Here is a 24,264-nt window from a genome sequence, read left to right as displayed (position 1 = left end):
GGTGGTTCCACAGTGTGTGTCGCCCAGGCCCGAGCCGATGGTGGGCACACCAGGAAGTCCATGCAGCGGAGGTGGACCAGGCCCAGCACCGTGTGGGGACCCGCGGTTGACCAGGGAAGGACACTCGGGGTCATGGTACTTGAACTGAGAGGCAAGAGATGTGGAGTGGGGAGTGCACAGTCCAGGCAGAGGGGACAGGGACATCAGAGGCCGGAGGGGGAGAGCTTGTCGAGTGGACGGAGCAGGAGCAGCCGTGTGCTGCACCCAGGGACGCGGCGGAGGGCCGGGGGCAGCCCGCTGAGTGCGGACAGGCGTTCTCGCTGGTCGGGGGGCGCCACACCGAGATGGACTATCGGTCTAAAGTCAGTAGGTGCCACTGTGGACTTCGAACAAGCAGAGAATTGAGACCTGATTTATGTCTTTAGATGTCTCAAAAGTGACGTATGTCATATCGAAAGTGGAACGGATCATTGGCACCTGCTGATTTTAGAAAGACCTCTGGCCTCGCCCAGCTTGTATGTGCGTGTTCACAGCAGCATCACTCACAGTGGCCAAAGGTGGAGCGGACCCCAGGGCCATCACTGGGTGAAGGGATAAGCACACGGCGGCCCTTCCACACAGCGGGACTGCGTTCAGCCACAAAACGGAAGGGAACTCTGAGCCACGCTACGGCACAGGTGGACCTTGAAGACGTGAGACGGGGTGGAGGAGGCCGGACACAAAGGACCACGTGTTGCACGATGCCATTTCCATGAACTATCAGAGCAGGCGACCCAGAGGGACAGAAAGCCGGTTAGTGGACCCAGGGCTGGGGGAGGGAGGATGGGTAGTGGCTGCTGGTGAGGTTTCTTTTTGGGATGAGGGAAATGTTCTGGAATTTATAGTGGAGACAGATGTACAATTCTGTGACTACTTTTTAAAAAAAAATCTTTTTTCTTTATTGATGTTAGAGAGAGAAGAAGGGAGAGGGAGAGAGAGAGACAGAAACATTGATGAGAACATCGACTGGCTGCCTCCTGCATGCCCCTCACTGGGGATCGGGCCCACAACTTGGGCATGTGTCCTGACCGGGAATCGATCTGGCGACCTCCTGCGTGGGTCGATGCTCAACCACTGAGCCACAGCAGCCGGGCTGTAACTACTCTTAAGACCACTGAATTGTACACGTTAAAAGAGAGAAATTTATGGCATGTGGATTCTACCTTCATAAAATTGTTTTTTTTCTTTTTAAAATGTTTTTATTGATTTTTTTTTTTTTTTTTTAGAGAGAGAGGAGGGGAGAGAGAGAGAGAAACATCAATGTGAGAAAGAAACATTGATCGGCTGCCTCCTTCACACCCCCTACTGAGGATCGAGCCCGAAACCCGGGCATGTGCCCTGACTGGGAATCGAACCCGGACCTCTCAGTCAATGGGACAACACTCAGTCCACTGAGACACGGCCCGGGCAATAAAGCTGTTTTTAAAAAAAGGTAATGTAGGAGTGTTGGGAGTAAGGCAGCAGGGGGCGATGGGTTAGGGAGCTGGCCCTGGGAGGGTGATAAGGTCCCGACCAGGGTAGAGGCGGGGAGGTGGGGTGAACTAAATGGTTCAGGAAGCTTTTGGGGGATGAGGTGCCGGAGCTTGCTGATGGGTTGGACGTGGGGGCGAGAGTATGAAAGGAAGTGGTTCTGGGCCTGAGCAATAGGGCTCAGTGGTGGGGTGGGTGTCAGCCATTCTGTGTTGGGTTACTGTCTCTCACCCAGCGAGTGGTTCTGGGCCTGAGCGATAGGGCTCAGTGGTGGGGTGGGTGTCAGCCGTTCTGTGTTGGGTACTGTCTCTCACCCAGCGAGTGGTTCTGGGCCTGAGCGATAGGGCTCAGTGGTGGGGTGGGTGTCAGCCATTCTGTGTTGGGTTACTGTCTCTCACCCAGCGAGTGGTTCTGGGCCTGAGCGATAGGGCTCAGTGGTGGGGTGGGTGTCAGCCGTTCTGTGTTGGGTACCGTCTCTCACCCAGTGAGTGGTTCTGGGCCTGAGCGATAGGGCTCAGTGGTGGGGTGGGTGTCAGCCGTTCTGTGTTGGGTTACTGTCTCTCACCCAGCGAGTGGTTCTGGGCCTGAGCGATAGGGCTCAGTGGTGGGGTGGGTGTCAGCCGTTCTGTGTTGGGTACCGTCTCTCACCCAGTGAGTGGTTCTGGGCCTGAGCGATAGGGCTCAGTGGTGGGGTGGGTGTCAGCCGTTCTGTGTTGGGTTACCGTCTCTCACCCAGTGAGTGGTTCTGGGCCTGAGCGATAGGGCTCAGTGGTGGGGTGGGTGTCAGCCGTTCTGTGTTGGGTTACCGTCTCTCACCCAGTGAGTGAGTTCGCTGCAAGTCTGTGAGAACTGGACGCATGAATGCGTGGGGCCTTGTTCTTGTTTCTGGGCACCCCCTCACCCAGGCCTTACTCTTGGCTCTACCATGGGAAGACTTTGAGGCCTTGGACAAGAGAGTCAAGTGCTTAGGTGAGTGTCCCCCTTGGTCAAGTGGAGACAATATCTGTCTCCCTCTTAGGGTGCTGTCGGGAATGGATGCAACGAGCCCATGAAGTCCAGAGCACGGGCCTGGGTGTGTGAGAACGAGCCAGGGTGGGGGTCTGACTGTTGTAACAGTCAGGGAGATAATCGGAGATGCACAGCCAAACTGTAAATGAGAGGAGCTTTATTCACCTGCGGGCTGCGGGGGCATAATCTCCCAAATCGACAGCCCTGAACATTCTTTTTTTTTTATCCTCACCCGAGGACATTTTTCCTTTTTTTTTTTGGTCAGGTAGAGTGGGAGGGAGAGAGAGGAACAGAGAGAGAGAGAGAAACATCGATGTGAAAGGAACACATCGAGTGGCTGCCACCCGCACGACTGACCAGGGCCGGGGACAAACTGCAACCGAGGTACATGCCCTTAGCGGGAACCGAACCCAGGTCTCTCAGGACCACAGGCCGACGCTCTAACCGCTGAGCCAAACTGGCCAGGGCCTGAACATTCTTGCAGTCCGTTTATAAAGACCAAAACCACATCCTCTTGACGCTGCCTTGGTGTCATTAAGGGGGAAACTGATACAGATAGGGGGCATGAGGAACTGTTACAAAGGTCAGGGCAATCGCCCTGGCCGGTTTGGCTCAGCGGTTAGAGCGTCGGCCTGCGGTCCTGAGAGACCCGGGTTCGGTTCCCGCTAAGGGCGCGTACCTCGGTTGCAGTTTGTCCCCGGCCCTGGTCGGTTGTGCGGGTGGCAGCCACTCGATGTGTTCCTTTCACGTCGATGTTTCTCTCTCTCTCTCTGTTCCTTTCTCTCCCTCCCACTCTACCTGAACAAAAAATGGAAAAATGTCCTCGGGTGAGGATAAAATAAAAAAAAAAAAAAAACAACAACAAAAAAAAACAAAGGTCAGGGCAATCATTAATCACAGTATTTTTATGGTTTTTCTGGGTTTCCCAAGGCTACTACTAATCCCTTTATCTTTATGGTTCCGGTTCCCTAAGGCCATGGTGTTTAGATGAGTCAGGGTGTGTATGTGTATCCAATGCTGGTCAGAACGGAGTTATTAAATTAAGGAGTCTAGTTCATTACCAGCTGGGAGTTCTGAAAAAGTCAAGTCCTCCCCCTGGGCCTTGGTTTGTTGGTCTGTAAATGGACTGTACTCTCAGATTCCCGAGGTCCCTTCTCAAACCCTAATTCTGTGACTTTGTGACCTGGAACACACTGCCGTGGCCCGAGGAAAACCGCAGTCTCACTCCCCAGTGATGTTTCAGTGGGCAGGGCAGAGTCTGTCTCCCTGGTGGCCCCAAGGGGCAGCTGGTGCCCGGATGGGTCCTGCCCACCCCTCCCTGTCACACTCTGCTGAGGTAGTGACACGTGACCAGTTACCATGAGCTCTCGAGGGAGTCAGTTTACCCAGTCTCAACAAAAGGAGCCAAATTTGTGTTTTCTTACTTAAGCACGTGTAGTTGACCAGACATTGTTAAACCCGTAGGGAGCAGTTTGGGCTAGGCCCCCGGGTCACTCTGATGTCCAGCGGAGCTAACGCAGCAACACACACGGTTTCCCACACGCCCTCCGTCTTTATTCTTTGCGTTCTCACTTGAGCTCATGCTTTCTGGTGGCAGCACATCCTCACGTTTCAAACTTCCCACGTGAGAAGCCCCAGCTGGCTTTGTGTGGCCCTGTCCCAGCGTCCTGCCTGCAGGTCCTCAAGGTCCCTGTCTGCGTCCTACGAGCAGCCGCACGAGGATTTCCTCTTTGTGTACATGTTGGCATGCAGTACACATTGTTCTCCACCAGATTTTTGGTAATAACTTGGAGTTATTTCTGTATCACAACTCTAAAAGAGTCCACATTTTTAAAACTGTGGTAAAATATGCATGAAATAAAATTTACAACTGTAACCATTTTTAAATGTTTTTTTTTAGAGCAAGAGGAAGGGAGAAAGAGAGAGAAACATCAATGTGAGAAAGATACATCGATTGGCTGCCTCCTGCACACCCCCTACTGGGGATCGAGCCCATAACCCTGGCATGTGCCCTGACCAGGAATCGAACCAGGACCTCTCAGTCCACTGAGCCACACTGGCCAGGCCAATTTTAACCATTTTTAAGTGCACAGCATTAAGCGCATTCACACTGTTGTATACCCATCACGACCATCCATCTCTAGAACTTTTTCATCGCCCCAAAATGAAACTCTGTCCCCATTACACACGAAATCCTCCCCCAGCCCCTGACATACACCATCCTACTTTCTGTCTCTGTGAACGTGACTCCTCCAGGGATCCACGGTGAGTGGAATCCCAGGGGATGCGTCCTGTTGGCACTGGCTTATCTCACTCAGTGTGCTGTCCTCCAGGTCCCTCCACGTTGTGTATGCCTCAGATGTCCCTCCTTTCTGAAGCTCAGTGATGGCCCCTCATGGGCGCATCTTATTTACCTGTTCACCTGCGGACGGACGATGGGGCTGTTCCCACCTGTTGGCCGCGGTGAGCGGTGCGGCCGTGGACACGAGTGTGCCGTTTCCTCGCGGTTCAGAGCTCCGCAGAGCACTCCGCGCAGAAGCGAGGGTGCCTGCCCTCTTCACCGCCCCTTCAGCGAGTGTCTGGTTTTCCTGTCACAGACACAACTGCCCCAAGGAACCCCGGTGCCCAGGCGACTCCACACCGTGCAACTCTGTTTGTGGGGTACATTTCGACAGGTGGGTCTCTGCCTCAGTCAGAAGGTGCTCTGGTCATTTGGTAACCCTGTGTCTTCAGATCACTTCTGTTTGGCAGCTGTTAGCAGCTGGTACCGGACGAGCCACATCTTGCCGGCTATGGTGTGCGGGTGTGGGTGTTTGCCAGGCAATGGTCGTGGTGGTGCTCTGCAAATTTCAGACTGTTGCTGCCTTGGAGGTTGCATCTTTGACAAAACAGGCCAGATGACCTGGAAGCCAACGCTCCCTGCTTGCTGGGTGATGGACACTAGGGGGCGCGATTGCCCTGCTTTTGGGCAGAGGAGGAGCAGGCCAGTTCTCTCCACTTTTGCCACTGGGCAAATGCGTATTAGGACTTCTGGGTGGAGAAAATCTCGCTGTTTCTTGAAGAGAGGCGGCACAGGATTTGTTGTGTCGATTTTGGGCAGAGAGCAAGTATGGAAGACGGAAACTGACTTGGGGGATTCCTTGTCACGCCCAGGCCAGTGCCTGCTCTTTGCCCACTGCCTCTCCTGGGGCACCAAGTATCGGCCCCGTGGAGACAGGACCCAAAGGTTGTTACTTGTAGCTTCTTTTATTTATTTATTTTTTAAAATATTTTTTTCTTTATTGATTTCAGAGAGAGAGAGAGAGAAACATTGATCGGCCGCCTCCTGCATACCCCGCACTGGGGATCAGGCCCACAACCTGGGCATGTGCCCTGACCAGGAATTGAACCGGTGACCTCTTGGTGCAGGGTCGACGCTCCACCACTGAGCCACACTGGCTGGGCACTCATAGCGTCTTTTAAACAGATGATGGCACATTTCTTTATTGTCTAACCCAGTGGCCCTGGCCTGCAGTTCACGGTGGCCTGCTGCTGAGCACACATCACCTCCCAGGCCGCTGACTGGCCGGCCCGTTGCCCCCTAGCATCGTCGGGCAGTTTCTGGCTCCGGGTCAGGCCAGCTGTTCCGGGCGCAGAGACGAGTTCGAGCTCGGAACTACCTGGGGGGGCTGCCTGCTGGGACCGTAGCCTTCAGGGAGGCTGCGGGGCAGGTGCAGGTCCTCAGGTCCTTCCTCCCTGCCGGCAGTGGGGCTCAGTGACTGGGTTGTCACAGCCAGTGCAGGCCCCTTCCCCTCTCCCTGCCAACACAAGTGCAGGGCTGCCTTCCCGCCAGGTGTCCGGGGCTCCCAGGTTCCAGATGTTTGGAGGGGTCGGGGGGTGCCAGCAGGAGCGGGGCTGGTGCAGAGCTGGGTGGGGGCGAGTGGCAGAGACGGGGCTGCAGTGAGGCCGGTGGGGTCCTACGTGGCGGGGCTCCTGGGCTGTGCTTGGAGGGAGGCCTCCTCAGCCTGGCACCCCGCCCTCCCCAGGCAGCACCCCATCTCTCGCGTGGGTCCGGGCAATCAGTGCTTGGGCTTGCACCCCAGAAAGAGTAGGCTTCTCCACTTCCCCTTCCCAGGACTCCCCGACGGCCAGGTAAGCCGGAGCCCCCTGTTGGTCGTCAGGCAGGTTTGCGTGTGGTGATGACATCACCGCGGCTGTGCTTGCTCTCTCCCGCCCAGCGAGGGCACCTTGTCACCTCCTGCCTGCTTGGTGGCCAGCCCCGGTCCCCACTGCTCAGCCCGAGCCCCACAGGTGTGCTGTCCATCAGTGGTGCACGCAGCTGGCTCACCTCAGCTACAGTGTCCCCATGTACTCCCTGCAGCACCCCAGCTGCAGCTCCGCCTGGCCAGTTTTGGAAAGCTACCCCGATGCTTGGGCAGCACTGGGCCAGGCTCTGTGCTGTGCTGAGCCCTGGGCGGGGGGAGCGGGCTGACCATCTTTCTGCCTAACCTGTGTGGTGATGTGGGTGCTCTCTGCAAGGATGTGTGTCCCTGTGTCACAGGGAGGGTGAGCACGGGGAGGTGCAGGACCCGCGTGGAACCGGGACACGGGAACGGAAGGGACCGTCCAGCTGGTGGTCTAACCCTTGCTTCATGGACGAGGAACCGGAGACCCAGAAGTGGAGATGGGCTGGGCACAGACTCAGCTGTCCAAGCAGAGCCGTCGCCTCACCTGCTGGCCTCCCCGGCAGGGCAGCCACTCGGGGAGCACGGGAGTTGGTAATGCCGGAGGGGAGAGGTGGGGTGCGTGTGCTAGTGGCCTGGGTTAGATGGCTGTGGCTGGAGCCGGGTCCATGTCGCAAACCTTGTTCGCAGCAGCTCTGCCTTGCTTTCAGGCGACACGGTGACGGCGCTGCAGCCCCGGGCTCCGTCCGCAGCACAAAGTGGAAGACCCATCCCAGGGTGGCTCTGGCTCTCCTTCCCATTTAAAACAAGGTTTTTTCCTTTATTAGTTTTTAGAGAGAGAGGAAGGGAGAGGGAGAGATACAAACATCGATGAGAGAGAACATGGATTGGCTGCCTCCTGCACGCCCCCACTGGGGATCGGGCCCATAACCTGGGCATGTGTCCTGACCGGGAATCGAACCAGCGACCTCTTGGTGCATGGTTGATGCTCAACCACTGAGCCACACCAGTGGTGTCTCCTTCCTATTAAAAAAATAATTTTTTTTTTTGTTAATCCTCACCTGAGGATAGTTTTTTCCATTGTTTTTTTTTTGGGGGGGGGGTTTAAAAGAAACAGCAATGTGGGAGAGTCGCATCAATTGGTTTCTTCCTAAATGTGCCCAACTGGGGCCGGGGATCGAACCTGCAACCCAAGTAAGCGCCCTTGGCTGGGAATCGAACGCATGACCCTTTAGTGTGTGGGCCAACACTCTAACTGCTGAGCCAAACCTGCCAGGGCTCTTTCCCATTTTTAATCAGCTGTCGTGGTCAGTAGAGTTATGCCCCCCGGGATGTCTGCGCCCTGCCCCTCACACCCGTGAGTACGCTGCCTTGTGCGGCAGAAGGACATGGCGGTTGTGCTCAGCATCCTGAGCTGAGGCAATCGTCCTGGATCCTCAGGGGGCCCAGTGTCATCGTGAGGGTATTATCCGGAAAAGAGGGGGCAGGAGGGCTGGAAAAGGAGATGTGATGGGAAAATAGAAAACAGGACCACGAATGTGGGTGACTCTGGAAGTTGGAGAAGGTGCTTTCAGAAGGAACGCCATCCTGTAAACACCTTGAACTGAGCCCAGCAGGAGCAAGACCCTTTGTTCATCTGACCTCCACTTAAGACAACACATTTGTGTTTGTTCTAAGCACTGAGTGTGGGGCAGTTTGTATTGTTCTAAGCACTAAGTGTGTTCAGTACCCACAGGGAACCGATGCACTTGTGTGCGATGTAATGTTATTCAGACCCTGGTCCAGCTCCACCCGTTTGGGCCAATGTTCCTGTGTGCAGGGCAGAATGGCCAGAAGGGACCTTGGTCGCTTTGAGGGTTCTGTCCCCAGACCTGGAGAAAGCACAGTCAGGAGAGAGTGGTCTCCACCTGTTCATCAAGGACACGTTAACTTTGAAAACCAGTCAAAGTAGATTTAAAAGGTGATCAGACCAAAACGCAGACTAAACCGACGACGTGCAGAATTCACTGATGCGGTTGAAACAGGGGCCAAACCAGCTGGCGAACCCAGTCCCTCCTGGCCCTCGCCCTGTGGACGCCTCACTGCTCTGTTGTGTTCGGCTCCGGGTCACCACACTGCGCTGGGACACGGACGGGCGCATGGCGCCATCGACTAGACGTTTGTGTCCCCCCAAGTTCACACTGGAGACCCCACAGAGCTCCCTTGCCCCTTCCATCGTGTGAGGACACAGCGAGAAGACGGTCCTCCGGGAGCCAGAAGTGGTTCTCGGCAGACCCCAAATCTGCTGCCACCTTGATGCGGGTTTCCAGCCTCCAGAACTGTGAGAAATCCACCTTCAGACCGGTTCCTGCGCTGCTGAAGGACGCGATGCACAGGCGTCACTGCACCGTGGCCGTGGTGGGACGCAGCTCACAGACGTGCCTCTCTCCCTCCAAGAGCGATGCAGACTCCACGCCGCGGGCACTCAGAGGTGCCCAGGGAGGCCCGGGAGCCCACGCAGGCCTCCACCCGGGCTTGTCGTCGGCACCGTGCCGATAACCATCCTGCGTCCGCGTCCCGCCAAGCGCTTCCGTGAGTCCCATTCCCAGAAGCGAGACTCCCGAATCAAGCGTCACGTTTCAGCTGAAATGAGATGAGAACTCAGCTTCCTCCTACCCCCCTCCCCCCGTTCACAAAAGCAGATGTAAAATGAACAAGTATCACGTTTACGTTCTCTTGTTCCTCTTGGGAAAACTGTACGAGCGAATTTCTCTAAATTTGGTTTGACACTTGTGATGAATCCTTCATGTGTCGAAATAGATGAGATCACCTCCGAGGCTTTTTGTGGATGTGTCCAAGACGCTCTCCCTGTTAGAAGGAAAAACAGTGAAAAGACCCCCGTGGCCTGCTGCATGGAGCTGGCGCCTTGGTTCTGTTTCGGCAGCTCCCCCGAGACCCGTCGGCTGGCGGGGGCGGCCAGTCCTTGTCTTGATCATCATCAGGACATAGTTTAGGGCTATGTGAGCAAAAAAGGCATTTTTTCCTGATGATTTGTGCCTCTCTCAAAACCAAGGGCTGAGCCCCAAGGCAGGGGGTTGGGGGGAGGGGGGAGCCTCCGTGGGGGCGGGGCTCCCCTGCTCCAGGATCCTGTGGAGTGGGTGGTCCCACCTTAGCACATGTGCTCGTCATGAGTGTGGGTGGAAAATTTGGCGAGCACCGCCTCATTCATGTTGCCAGGCACCCGTGCAGGGCAGGCGTTCGGTAAACCCACCACGGGCGGATAAATGAGTGTTTGCAGACGCAGGGAAGACTGCTATTCCGCTGTGCTGATGGCTCGTTGAATGATCCTGGACAACGTGCACGGAATGTTTTGTTTCCCTTCTCTGCACGTGGTGGTGGGTTCTGGTGATTTCTTGGCAGGGGTCACGCGTGAGGACCGGTCATCAGCTCTGGCACTCACCTTCCCCTGGCGTGGCGAACAGCAAGAAGGTGGCCCTAGGAGGGGCGGTTAATGTCAGGTGTCAGCTTGGCTGGGCTGTGGGGCCAGGTTGTAGGTCAGACACCAGTCTCCATGAAGCTGTTTGGAGATGAGATTAACATGTAACTCGGTGGACTCCCAGGAAAGCAGATTACTCACTGTGATCTACACAATGGGTGGGCCTCAACCAATCAGCTGAAGGCCTTGCGGACAAAGACCAGGTTTCTCAGAGAAGTTTAGATGCTAGATAGCTAGATGACAGATACATAGATAAATGATAAATAGACAGATGAATGACAGATGGATAAAGAGCTAAATGATTGTCTCAGAAGGGGCTGCTGGGGCGTCGCGGACCCTCGCTCCTTTCCAGGGGCCGTGACGGGGTTGGCAGTGGGCTGACCAGGCAGCCTGCAGACCTCACGGAGAGTCAGCTCGGCCAGACACATTCCCGCTGACCCACAGCGATGCCCACGCCTGCGCAGTGTGGATTTGAGGTGCGCCCTGCTGGGCCCTGGAGCGGAGGGTCGGGGCTGGCTTTGTGCGGCGCCAGCAGACGGCTGGCGCGATCCTGCAGCGGAAGCACATAGCCGCCTTTGTGTGAGAAGGGCCGCCGTCAGCCCGCAGCAGAATGCAAAGTGCTGAGGCCACCACGCCAGGGGCCGCGTCCGGGAGGCCGCCCCAAAGGCCGCACTTCCTGCCGACCCTGGAACTCTGTGAGCCTTTGACAAACATTCCTGACAGGTCCTGATTTGTTTAGATAGTAGAGAAAGATGATCTCAGGGATTGTGGCTCACGCTTCTCAAACACCACAACACACACAGGGAAACACACGCAGATATACACAGGCACAGCAGCCTTCCCACATACACACCACACATAGACACACACAGACATACACAGGCACATAGACACATGCAGACATACACAGGCACACCAGCCTTCCCACATACACACCGCACACAGGGACACACGCAGACATACACAGGCACACCAGCCTTCCCACATACACACCGCACATAGACACACACAGACATACACAGGCACACCAGCCTTCCCACATACACACCGCGCATAGACACACACAGACATACACAGGCACACCAGCCTTCCCACATACACACCGCACATAAACACACACAGACATACACAGGCACATAGACACACACAGACATACACAGGCACACCAGCCTTCCCACATACACACCGCACACAGGGACACACGCAGACATACACAGGCACACCAGCCTTCCCACATACACACCGCACACAGGGACACACACAGACATACACAGGCACACCAGCCTTCCCACATACACACCGCGCATAGACACACACAGACATACACAGGCACACCAGCCTTCCCACATACACACCGCACATAAACACACACAGGCACATAGACACACACAGACATACACAGGCACAGCAGCCTTCCCACATACACACCGCACATAAACACACACAGACATACACAGGCACACCAGTCTTCCCACATACACACCGCACATAGACACACACAGACATACACAGGCACACTAGCCTTCCCACATACACACCGCGCATAGACACACACAGACATACACAGGCACAGCAGCCTTCCCACATACACACCGCACATAAACACACACAGACATACACAGGCACATAGACACACACAGACATACACAGGCACAGCAGCCTTCCCACATACACACCGCGCATAGACACACACAGACATACACAGGCACACCAGCCTTCCCACATACACACCGCACATAAACACACACAGACATACATAGGCACATAGACACACACAGACATACACAGGCACAGCAGCCTTCCCACATACACACCGCACACAGGGACACACGCAGACATACACAGGCACATAGACACACACAGACATACACAGGCACAGCAGCCTTCCCACATACACACCGCACACAGGGTCACACGCAGACATACACAGGCACACCAGCCTTCCCACATACACACCGCACATAGACACACACAGACATACACAGGCACACCAGCCTTCCCACATACACACCGCACACAGGGTCACACGCAGACATACACAGGCACACCAGCCTTCCCACATACACACCGCGCATAGACACACACAGACATACACGGGCACACCAGCCTTCCCACATACACACCGCACACAGGGACACACGCAGACATACACAGGCACAGCAGCCTTCCCACATACACACTGCGCATAGACACACACAGACATACACGGGCACACCAGCCCTCCCACATACACACCGCACATAGACACACACAGACATACACGGGCACACCAGCCTTCCCACATACACACCGCACACAGGGACACACGCAGACATACACAGGCACATAGACACACACAGACATACACAGGCACACCAGCCTTCCCACATACACACCGCGCATAGACACACACAGACATACACGGGCACACCAGCCTTCCCACATACACACCGCACACAGGGACACACGCAGACATACACAGGCACATAGACACACACAGACATACACGGGCACACCAGCCTTCCCACATACACACCGCACACAGGGACACACGCAGACATACACAGGCACATAGACACACACAGACATACACGGGCACACCAGCCTTCCCACATACACACCGCACACAGGGACACACGCAGACATACACGGGCACACCAGCCTTCCCACATACACACCACACACAGGGACACACGCAGACATACACGGGCACACCAGCCTTCCCACATACACACCGCACACAGGGACACACGCAGACATACACAGGCACACCAGCCTTCCCACATACACACTGCGCATAGACACACACAGACATACACAGGCACACCAGCCTTCCCACATACACACCGCACACAGGGACACACACAGACATACACAGGCACATAGACACACACAGGCATACACAGGCACAGCAGCCTTCCCACATACACACCGCACATAGACACACACAGACATACATAGGCACACCAGCCTTCCCACATACACACCGCACACAGGGACACACGCAGACATACACAGGTACACCAGCCTTCTCACATACACACCGCACACGGGGACACACGCAGACATACACAGGCACACCAGCCTTCTCACATACACACTGCACACGGGGACACACGCAGACATACACGGGCACACCAGCCTTCCCACATACGGACACATGACCAGAAGCAGGTAGCCAGCACTGTGTAGGCCACCCACCACCCTGCCTGCACCCCCACTGCTGCCGCCATGCTGACCCCATCCTGGGCAGGGGCCTTCACTGAAGTCCCCCCTCCTGGCCGAGTGCTCTGGGCACACAGGTTCACCTCCTAACCCCACTTTCCTGGTCTGTGAAGTGGAATGTTGGGACCTACCTGCCATGCAGGGTGTTGGCAAGGTGCCACCAGGTTACCATCGGCGTGGCCAGGCCAGGCCTGGGGCAGGGAGGTGGCCTCATCCCCACCACACTGATGATCTGCACCCTAATTTGGCCTTTGCTGTCTGGCACCCTGGGAAATGACTCCCCGAAATGGCAGACTTGCAGGGCAGAGGGTGGCACTGCCAGGTTTTCCAGGCCTTTTCTACTGGCTGGTGCTCAGAGTGCAGGGGGAAGCCGGCTAGAGACGGTGTCGGGGACCCTCTGAGATCCCCACTTCCCGCCGACTCCCTCCCAGACGTTCAGGCACAGTCCTGCCTCACTGCCGGTGAATCTGCTGTCTCCGGACCGGCTCAGCCCAGCGGTGAGACGCATCTGCAGGTGGGTACTTGGCAGGTGCAGCATTCCCCGGACGGAGTGTGAACTGAGAGGCACCAGGATGACTTGGAGGCTCCTCACTGTCCGGACTGCCCGGCGCGATGCCCGCTCGCGAGGGGTGTGGGAACGGCCTTCTCCTTTGCCGTGGGTGCGTGGAAGCCAGCAAGATGCTCCCTGGAGGCCGAGCTGCTGGAAACACCAAAAGCCTCTAAACTGACGGGGGGGCAGGTCCCCTCTGGGAACGCGTCCCGAGCAGTAACTGGACAGGACCCCAGAGAGGAGCCCAGATGGGGCCAGGCCTTGCCGGAAGCAGTGCCCGCACGGACAGGTGGCAGGCCTGGCGGGCCGCCTGGTTGAAGGGTCGTCGTGCCCAGGAGAGGACAGGTTGGCAGGGTCGGCACAGGGGGGGCACATGGAGGACAGCCCGGGGGGTTCCATGTTTGTGAAAGGGAACTTGCCTGCCTGTCTGGAGACACACAGACCCCACAGTAGGGACCCCAGTGCCGGAATGACAGGTGCTTTTGATTGCTTGGCGTTTTCTGTCTTTCCTGAGGTTTTTATAAATATGCATACTTTTTTATAGCAGGAGGAGGTAATAAAGGTAATTCTGTTTTGAAAAAGCATATGCTTTCACCCAGTAGCTGCAGGATTTGGAGACCACTTGTCTAGCCTTTGTGCCTTAATTTCCTCATCGGTGGCACAGGAGTCTGAGTGCCCACAGGTAGGGTGGCATCACACAGGGCCACGTAGACAGTCAGCTGGCCCCACCCGGCAATGGAGATGAGTCTTCACTGTCCCCCAGGCTGGTGGCGGCACAGCGGCTCCTCGGGGATGCCTGCCGGTCAGTGCCCGGGGCCGGGAGTGGTGGGCTCCCAGCCAGGGCCACGTTTCTGCTGACTGGCCAGCCTCCCTCATGAGCTCATGCTGTCCGGACAAATCCCCCTAATGCCTGCATTCTGTCCCAGGCGTATATAGGAAGGGCCTGCACCCGGCTCCCTACCGTGCAGAGGCCCCTGCCTGACCCCGCAGCCCGGTCCCTGCAGCGCCGACACCCAGCATGGACATCACCATCCAGCAGCCCTGGTTCAGACGCGTGCTGGGCCCCTTCCACCCCAGCCGGCTGTTCGACCAGTTTTTCGGCGAGGGCCTCTTTGAGTACGACCTGCTGCCCTTCCTGTCCTCCACCATCAGCCCCTACTACCGCCAGTCCCTGTTCCGCACGGTGCTGGACTCGGGCATCTCTGAGGTGAGGCCACCTGGCCGGGGGTGGGGGGGCGGGTGTGGCTGGGGGACCAGCTGGGGTGTCTGAGGGCTGTGCTCTCGAGCTCTCGTCTCGTTGCGTGGAGTGGACGGTGTCGGCCGCGGGGCCCCTCTCCCTCGCCCCCGTTCCTCCCGACGGCAGAGGCTGGGGTGTCCTCACGGCAGGGCCGCCCGGGCCTCCGGGGAGGGGTCGGGAGAGGCGGCCTGCCTGAGCCCGACGCTGTCTTTCCCTCCATCAGCTCATGACCCATATGTGGTTTGTGATGCACCAGCCACATGCTGGAGGCCCCAAGAACAACCCCACCAAGGCAAGTCTGACGGCAGGCGCCGTCCTGCTCCCCTTCCAGCAGGAGCCTGGGTGGGGGGTGCTGCTCAAGGCCGGCTGTTGCGCCTCCTACCCGAAGGCCTCTTCGGCCAGCACAGATGAGGAGAGCGGGCTCATCCACGTCATCCCCGGTGCCCAAGGGCAGGCGCCAAGGGAAGGCAACGAGAGCCACGGTCTGCCCTCCCCGAGCCGAGCCGGACCCTGGGTCCAGGGTGCTGGCAACGCACCTGCTGTCTAAACACAGGCCTGCCCAGAACGGACACGGGCCAACCCACCCGGAGCCCGAGTGCATGAACAAAGGAGGGGCGTCAGACACGGGCCGTGTGCAGGGCAGTCGGCGGCAGCTTTGTGGGCTGTCAGGCACGTCCAGTCGATGTGAAGGGACAGGGCCCCGGACTATGGAGGGAGAGATGAGGGGAAGCCAGGGCAGTAGCCCTACTCCAAGTGCTAGGTCTGCCAGCCAGCCGGGCAGCCCACACAGCCACCCAGCCCCAGCCAGCCGGGCAGCCCACACAGCCACCCTGCCCCAGCCAGCCGGGCAGCCCACAGCCCGGTCCCTGCAGCGCCGACACCCAGCATGGACATCACCATTCAGCAGCCCTGGTTCAGACGCGCGCTGGGCCCCTTCCAGCCGGGCAGCCCACACAGCCACCCAGCCCCAGCCAGCCGGGCAGCCCACACAGCCACCCAGCCCCAGCCAGCCGGGCAGCCCACACAGCCACCCAGCCCCAGCCAGCCGGGCAGCCCACACAGCCACCCAGCCCCAGCCAGTCGGGCAGCGCACACAGCCACCCAGCCCCAGCCAGCCGGGCGGCCCACACAGCCACCCAGCCCCAGCCAGTCGGGCAGCCCACACAGCCACCCAGCCCGCCGGGCAGCCCACACAGCCACCCAGCCCCAGCCAGCCGGGCAGCCCACACAGCCACCCAGCCCCAGCCAGTCGGGCAGCCCACACAGCCACCCAGCCCCAGCCAGTCGGGCAGCCCACACAGCCACCCAGCCCGCCGGGCAGCCCACACAGCCACCCAGCCCCAGCCAGCCGGGCAGCGCACACAGCCACCCAGCCCCAGCCAGTCGGGCAGCCCACACAGCCACCCAGCCCCAGCCAGTCGGGCAGCGCACACAGCCACCCAGCCCCAGCCAGCCGGGCAGCCCACACAGCCACCCAGCCCCAGCCAGCCAGGCAGCCCTTTACCAGCTGACATCACCAGACACCATCGCCTTGAACCCCCAGGCTCTGGTGGTCAGCTGGCTGTCCACACAGCCCTAGTCCCCGGTTCCTGAGACTGTTCCCCTGGCTGTGTCTAAGGAGAGCTCAGGGCTGTGACCTGCAGTTGTTCTGATCACTGGGGACGGAGCCACCCGCCACTCCACCTGGTCTCTCTGACAAGCCGCCAGGGACCACAGGGAACTCCCTCCCCGAGCTTCAGCCCCCAGGGAGACCCACACGAGTGCTTGGGTTTCAGGTCCGATCCGACCGGGACAAGTTTGTCATCCTCCTGGACGTGAAGCACTTCTCCCCCGAGGACCTCGACGTGAAGGTGCAGGAGGACTTCGTGGAGATCCACGGCAAGCACAGCGAGCGGCAGGTGAGCGGACCCTTCCTGGGCCCTGGGCCCGGCGAGAGGGACCCTCCAGGCCTCCGGGATCCAGGTGCTTCTCCGGGAGGGGGCGCCCGTTCCCCTAAGCATAGCTGCCTCCCTGTGGTGGTGGGGGGGAGGGGGGACGGTTCCTGAACCCTCTGCAGCCCCCGAAGCCAGATGCATGGCTGGGGCTGTCCCTGACTCCGTCCCAATCCCCTGCGTGATGGGGTGGGGTTAGGAAGGACCCCGGAAAGGCCGAGCGCCGAGCCCCGGGCAGTGTCACGCGAACCCGGCTTTGGAGGTGCTGTGGCAGCTGCGTTCATCGAGGCTCCGGACGCCCGCCTGTGCTGACAGGCTCACTCTCAGCAGCCCGTCATCTCGAGCTGGCCAGCGGCACGCCCGGCTCAGGAAGCCCTCGGCCTGCCCAGCCCACCACTGGGACAAGGCGGGTGGGGGTGTGGGGAGCCTGGGCAGGGTCTCAGACAGGGCCGGGAAGAGCCCATGCGCGGTCGCGGGCACGCCACGTCCTCTCGTGTAGTGGACAGGGCGAGGGCCCGCGGGTGTGGTGCTGGCAGTCAGCTCCTCGTGGCTGGGCCAGAGACCGGGGCTTTCTTCAGTGGCTGGAGGAGTTGGCTGGCTGTTTCGCCAGCCCAGCCCAGGGTGCTCCTCCCCTGTGGGCTGTCCGCCCGTCCACCTGGAGGAGAGGGTCGGGCCCAGGGCCTGAATCCGGGCCAGCACCATCCGGAGAAGCGTGCTGCTGTGCCCAGGCAGGGCCTCTGACCCTTCAGATGATCGCAGGGACCCCGGGCCCGGGCCGTCTGCGGGGTCAAGGGACAGGGAAACCCCGATCCAGGGCCAGGAACAGACCATCCATGAGACTTCGGTGAAATTAGTCCGAAGAGATAAGGCCTTGGCAGCAAGGGCCGGGCAGGCCTGCTCTGCGGGGGGCCGGCGGGTAAAGCTGCGCACGAGCCCGGCCCGCCTGCCACCTGCCCTGGGAGAGCGTCACGGGACTGACGCTCCGGTCCGGGAGGTCCTTCTCCCCGCGGGGTCACTCCCTCCACTGCAGTGGCCTCTCTGACGGCCCCCTCCCCTGACCCCACCCAGGACGACCACGGCTACATCTCCCGCGAGTTCCACCGCCGCTACCGCCTGCCCTCCAGCGTGGACCAGTCGGCTCTCTCCTGCTCCCTGTCCACCGACGGCATGCTGACCTTCTCTGGCCCCAAAGTCCCGTCTGGCGTGGATGCCGGCCACAGCGAGCGAGCCATCCCCGTGTCGCGAGAGGAGAAGCCCAGCTCTGCTCCCTCGTCCTAAGCTCGGCTGTGGCCTGGGCTGCCACCCGCCGCGGCCCCCACGACCCATCCATCGGGGGACCCTAGAAAGTGGGGCCTTTGTCTTCCTTCTCTTTCCTGTTTTTCGTTCCTTTTCCTCTTCTCCGAGGTAATGCGGGTTTTCGAGAGTAGCCTGGAGAGCCTGGGGCCTCTGCCCGAGGTGCTGCGACCTCAGGGTGACCCAGATCCCAGCACCTGCCGGCTGGTGGGAGTAAACAGCCTTTTCTGCCTCTTTAGGCAGCAGCCCTGCCCTCCTGGGGGGTGCAGGCCCGTCTGGGCTGACCGAGAGGTCAAAGACCCGGCTGAGCCATCTCTGGGTGGCTGCCAGCCAGGTGCATCTAAGCCGTGGCAGCTGTGCCAGGGCCGGGCGTGTGCCTGCTCACCTGTCCCGGGCCCTGAGGTCCGTCTGCGGGAGGCTCTGAGTGCCGGCTTCTCTCGACCACCCTCCTCCCTCCTTCTTCTCTGTAGTACGCTCGTGGGGCGTCTGACCGCCCCTGACCATGTAGCTCGTGGCAGTCAATAAAGAGCAGGTGACACAAGCAACTTGCCGTCTGGTGGCCGTGCTGTCTCCACCTGGGAAGTGTGGAGAGTAGTGGAGAAGGGCGGAGGGGGGCAGGACACGGGGGTTCGTCCGTCCCTAAGTGACCCGTCACTTTCTCGCGTCCAGTCCCACCAGTTTCACAGGAGGGAGCCGGTTTTAGAACTTGGAGGGATGAGGGAGGAGGAGGAGGAGGCAGGGAGGTGGGAGGGAGAACATCGGGTTTCCTTCTCCAGCCCTTGTGGGAACTCTGCCAGGCGAGGCCTCCGCTCCTGACCCGGTGCTCCCCCCTGGGGGCTTCTCTCTGGGCTCTCTTGGGGTTGCGCTGTAAGGATCCGGCCCCCTCGGTTCCTAGGGTGAGTGGTGGCCTTCCAGCGCGGTCGGAACGTGTCCACCCCCTTGCTGCCTCCCCCTCCATGAAATAGGCACAGGGGTCCTCGGGGGCTCGTGGAGACCAGAGCTGAGCACCCCCACCAAGAGCGGGGGCCTTCTCACTGCTTACCCAGACTCTCCGAGATGGGGAGGAGTGAGGCCTGGGGGCCCACAGCCTCAGGGAGGGGGGTGGCTCGGCCAGCGACCCCGACAACTGCACAGTGACCAGAGAGGGTGAGGTGGGAGGCCAGATGCAGAAAGCCAGCAGACACTGTGACCGGATGGGCACTGCCAATGTGGTCAGGCCCGGGCCCTCTCCCCAGGACTCTGACGGAGGCCAGCAGACAGGCCCTGGGGTGGTGCTCCCGTTCCTCCTGGGAGAAACCAGGCCCAGAAGGGAGCGCACACGAGAAGAGTTTGCAAAAGGGATCCCCGTTCACCATGCGGTGAGACAGCGTATCGTTCAAAGTGGACAGCAATGTGCACACACTCCCCTTGTGTCTCTATCACTCTGCGTTTGGCCCCCATCTAGATGAGAGTCTTCACCCCTGGAGGAGTCTCCCCAGACTCCCTCCCACCCCCTCCTTCCAACAGGAATTGCCCCTACTCCTGCCACATTTGTAAAGAACACGGGGTACCCCGTGTTGGTGGCAAACACAGCCTCTGCACTGCATCTGGGGCTGGATATTTGGAAAATCAGTCTCTGATTTCCTTGCTCCTCCCGGGTCTGCCTCAGACCTGCTGTCCTTAGAAGAGGCTGCACTCTTACATGACCTGGCATGTCACTGCACCAAAGGTCAGGGGGTCGGGGTCCTGTGGGTCTGACTGCAGCCATAACTGAGCTGTCGTCCGATGCCGATGGCCTTGTGGTCACTGCTGTTCTTGCTGAGGCCTCGTCATGGGCTGAGCTGTGTCCCCCCAAACTGAAGCCCTAAGCACCTCAGGATGTGACAGTGTTTAGAGACGGGAGTCTTTACAAAGGCGATTCAGCTAAATGGAGGTCACCAGGGTGGCCCTCATCCAGCATGGTTAGTGTCCCTAGGAGAAGGGTTAGGACACGGGCACAGAGAGACGGCCATGTGAGGACAGCCTCCTGCAAGTCCAGGGGAGAGGCCTCGGGGGAGTCCAGTACTGCAGGCACCTGGATCTTGGACTTCCAGCCTCCGGACTGTGAGACCATAAACGTCCGCTGTTCAAGCCACCCGCCTGTGCATTTGTCCGGCCGCCTGAGCTGACTCCTGCAGGCCGGAAGGCACGCCTTTGGCCTCCGGTGACAGTGGGAGTAGGTTCGCGGAATGCTGGGGATTTGCAGGGGGTGCCAGGGTCCCGTCCAGGCAGGGGCACTGAGAGCCCCCTCACGGAAGGCTCCCCGACTTCCTCGGACCCACACAGTGGCTCTTCCAGCTCCAGTGGGGAGTCTGCTGCCATCAGTTTCCCTGATGGTGAGGCCTCTGCCCAGAGTCAGTCACATGGGCTGCTGCAGGGAGAACTGAACCCAGGACTGTCTGGCCCCCTCCCGCTCCTCCTTCGAGCTCACTCGCACCTGTCTGCTGGAGACCTGGAGCGCACCCCATGCGCCTGCAGGGCCCCCGCAGCCTGCCCCTGGGCTCTGCGGGCCCTCCCTCCTCCTCCCCTCCGGGCACTCCGACAGTCCGACAGTCCGGGGCCACCAGAGCCAGGCTCCGCCCCTCGAGGACACCTGGCTGCTCCCACTACAGAAGCCATACAGATGAGGATGGCCAGTATCCCCCAAACCTGCCGGCTCCTGGAACCCACCCAGACCCACTGGATGGAGTGTGCAGGGCTAGAGGTCAGGGGTCTGAGCTCCCAGTCATTCCCCAGGCCGTGCCCAGGGCCAGGCAAACCTGGGAGATGCTGGAATAACAGTGGCCACCTCCACAGGTGGGCGAGTAAAGGGGGAGAGGTCTCCCTGAAGCTGCCTCTCCCGTCCCAGGGTTACCCTCTCATCCCACCCAGCATGAGACTGATGTAGTCATGTGGTTTTGGAGCAAGAATGAACCACGCTTCCCTCCTGGGACCTCGTTTTCACCATGAGCAGCAGTAGCAGGAAAAGCATGAACTGAGCGCTTCCTGTGTGCCAGGTGCCATGCCAGCCACACTGGGACCTGGTGGCCCCCATTCAGCCCAACCAGAGTTTGCAAGGGGCTCCACTGTTGGGGGGAAGATACATTTTTCAAAGCTGAGTCACTTGTCTGGTGATCACCACTGGTGACATCTTGGCCAGGACTCACCCCATCTGCCTGACCTCAAAGGCAGGTCTCTGAACCCCTCTATAGTGAGTATTACAGTGTCACCCCCAACCTGTAAGTCAGGAGCCACTGCGGAAGCCAGGGTAGTCCTGTTCTTCTGGCAACTTCCTGTGTGACCTCAGGCAGGTTTATCAACCCTTCTGAGGATCAGATTCCCATCCTCACCGGTTCACGGAGGTGGTGGACTGGGCACTCTCCAGGGGTGACCCGCCCACAGACGGCCACCTGCGATCCCAACACATACCACCAGGTGGCAGCAGAGGCCTGCCTTGGCCACGGAGACCTGGCAAGCAGCAGACCTGAGCTTGTCACTAAGGTCACCTTCACCGGTCCAGACAGGGCTAAGCAGCAGCAACACACATCTGCAGAGGACCTGGCTGCTGCGGCTTGGCTGGTGACATGGAGCTCTGGGAGGCCCACCCTGACCGCAGGGAGTGGTATCCAGCACGAGAGACTGGAACTAGGGACACAAAAAGCCACACAGACAGTCAGTGGTATTTCTTTACAATAAGTCACTTTTGTTCCATTTACTTGTCTATAAAGTCATCTGAAGAACAAGAAGTCACTGTCTGGCAGATCAGCACTGTGCTAGGCCCCGTCACCCTGTGCAGAGTCTATCAGCCCTCCCTGCCACCAGCCTCCAGCTCCCCCGCCTCTCCTAGAAGGCTCAGAGCACCTTTCTGTCCTGTCCTGTCCACAGAGGCCTGTGTGGGGCAGTGCAGGGTGAGGAATCAGCCCTGGCAGGCAGCCCCAGAACCTAACACAGGGGGCAGGGTCATGGGGTCAAAGGTCCTGCCAGCCAGATGCTGCACATGGTTCCCTGGGAGCAGGCTGCGACCCAGAGCCTGTGACACGTGCTAGACCAAAGGGCAAGGCAACAAGGAGCCTAGGAGCTGAGGGACACGCCGGGACAAGGCATCCTAAGGGCAGGGCAGCCTTCTCTGCAGGGCAAGCCTGCCACCCAGCACCTGCCTCAGCCTTCAGGGTGGGAGGGGAGCGGGAAAAGGGAGTCCCACTCAAGCTGCGGGCTGAGAGGGGGGTGGCCTGCAGACCCCACTTGGCCCCCATCAGGGCCAGCTCCCCAGCCTGTGGGTGCTAGGCTGGGGGGCTCTGCTGTTTCAGGATTTTCTCCAAGATCTAGGACTGAGTGGTAGGGGCAGTGGCTGGCCCCACCTGTGCGTGCAGGCTGCTGTCATGAAAACCGAGCAGAAGGGAAGATCTGCACACATGCACACACACATGCACACACGCAGTGCAGCTCATTTGTACATTCAAACACAAACACACAGACACGCACAGCACAATGCACACTTGCACACAGCAACTTATGTCCACAGTGCACACATGCACACAACTGCACACTCTCCATACATACAAACACACTGCACACATACACACGTATACATGTATCTGCATGCACACGTGCTTGCAACAGCCACGGGCAAGCTCTGGGCTCTATTTCCTGCCTCTCGTTGCACTGGCTTCCTTCTGTGTCTGATTTGTACTTGAACGTGAGACACAGTCGCACAGAGGTTTCCTACCCGCTTCTCTGCCCGAGTAGGAGCCTCTCCCGTGTGCTGCTCAGACCCAGCGCTTCCAGAGAGACCTGACACTCCTTGTGTCGCTGGAGCACCTGATCACCTTCTGATGCCTGGCTGGCACGAGAGAGGGTGGGGCTGCAGGCTCAAGGGCACCCCAAGGCCACCAGGAGGGAGGGGCAGCGAGAAGCTGTCAGGAGCCAGTGAGCACTTTGCCTTTACCCAGCCAGGAGCCAGAATTGATGGGGAAGGTGGGGGAGGCTCAAAATCACAGGTTTCCAAAGCCAGTGCCCCCTCAGAGAGAGTCCTGCTGGCGTTTAAGGTGGGTTTGCAGAGGACACGGGGCCGGGAGACCAATCAGACCGGAGGACCCCGGGAGGGATGGAGCTCCGGGTAGCCTGCAGGCGGGGCTGCAGGACTGTGGGGGCCCGGCCTGGCAGGGGTGCAGTTCCAGGGGCTGGAGGCCGGTTCTTCTGAGGCTGGTGACGTTGGAGGGTCACCGCGCAGGTCTGTGCCAGGTGCCCGCGCCTGGGCTCTTTGGCAGGGACCTACATGGGCTGCCCCTCCGCCTGTTTGCTGTGAAGATCCAGGTTAAGGGAGTAGTGAGGTACTGTCCCTGAGCGGGGGGCTGGCCCGTGAGCCCCAGCTGTCCTGAGTCCGGCCCCTCTCTGACTGCCAGCTCCCGAGGCTGGCGTAACACGTTTCCTGGTGGGCAGCCCTCGCCCTGCAGGCTGCTTTGGTGTCCTGGGTGGCCGGAACGTAGGAGCACACGCTTGGCAGCTGCCAACGACAGAAATGCATTCGGAGCCCGGAAGTAGGAAACGCAGGTGTGGGCGGGGCCTTGCTCCCTCTGAGGGTCCAGGGAGGGTCCTTCCGGCCGCTTCCAGCTCCGGGCCCTCCAGCCTCCGTGGCCTGCGGCAGCACCACTCCTGTCTCGGCCTCCATGGGCACCTGGCCTTCTTCTTCCTGGCCGTGTGTCTCGTGGCTCTGTGGCTCTTCTCTTACTATAAGGAGCCAGTCATTGGAGTCAGGGCCTAGCCCGATAGTCCAGGGTGATCTCTCTGTCCTTCCTTAATTACATCTGCAAAGACCCTTTTGCCAGTAAGGTCACAGTTGCAGGTTCTGGGGTTTGGAGCGTAGACATGTCTGTAGGAGGGTCATCATTCTAACCACG

At 59.2% G+C, this 24,264-nt stretch overlaps 1 protein-coding gene across 2 annotated transcripts; it reads left to right on the top strand.

Moving 5' to 3' along the window:
* Positions 1 to 2,251: 2,251 nt before the first annotated feature.
* On the top strand, positions 2,252 to 18,915 carry CRYAA (crystallin alpha A). 2 transcript variants are annotated; one of them, XM_036243426.1, is made up of 5 exons: positions 2,252 to 2,478; positions 14,836 to 15,116; positions 15,370 to 15,438; positions 16,922 to 17,044; positions 18,146 to 18,915. In XM_036243426.1, the coding sequence occupies exons 2-5, from the start codon at positions 14,928 to 14,930 to the stop codon at positions 18,353 to 18,355; spliced, it is 591 nt and encodes a 196-aa protein (XP_036099319.1). In that variant the 5' UTR covers positions 2,252 to 2,478; positions 14,836 to 14,927; the 3' UTR covers positions 18,356 to 18,915. The 2 variants fall into 2 exon arrangements, with proteins under 2 accessions (XP_036099319.1, XP_036099320.1); XM_036243427.1 differs by lacking the exon at positions 15,370 to 15,438 and having other exon boundaries at positions 2,260 to 2,478.
* Positions 18,916 to 24,264: the final 5,349 nt, after the last annotated feature.

This window comes from Molossus molossus, unplaced genomic scaffold (assembly GCF_014108415.1).
Source record: "Molossus molossus isolate mMolMol1 unplaced genomic scaffold, mMolMol1.p scaffold_m16_p_5, whole genome shotgun sequence".
Lineage (NCBI taxonomy): Eukaryota > Metazoa > Chordata > Mammalia > Chiroptera > Molossidae > Molossus > Molossus molossus.
The sequence above is the reverse complement of the archived record's forward strand: the minus strand, read 5'-3'. Positions and strand labels throughout refer to the sequence as shown.

Coding starts and splice junctions, on each gene's coding strand:
- CRYAA (XM_036243426.1), top strand. CDS start 14,928: ATGGACATCACCATCCAGCAGCCCTGGTTCAGACGCGTGCTGGGCCCC. Junction 15,439..16,921: donor CCAAGAACAACCCCACCAAG/GCAAGTCTGACG, acceptor CTTGGGTTTCAG/GTCCGATCCGACCGGGACAA. Junction 17,045..18,145: donor GCAAGCACAGCGAGCGGCAG/GTGAGCGGACCC, acceptor GACCCCACCCAG/GACGACCACGGCTACATCTC.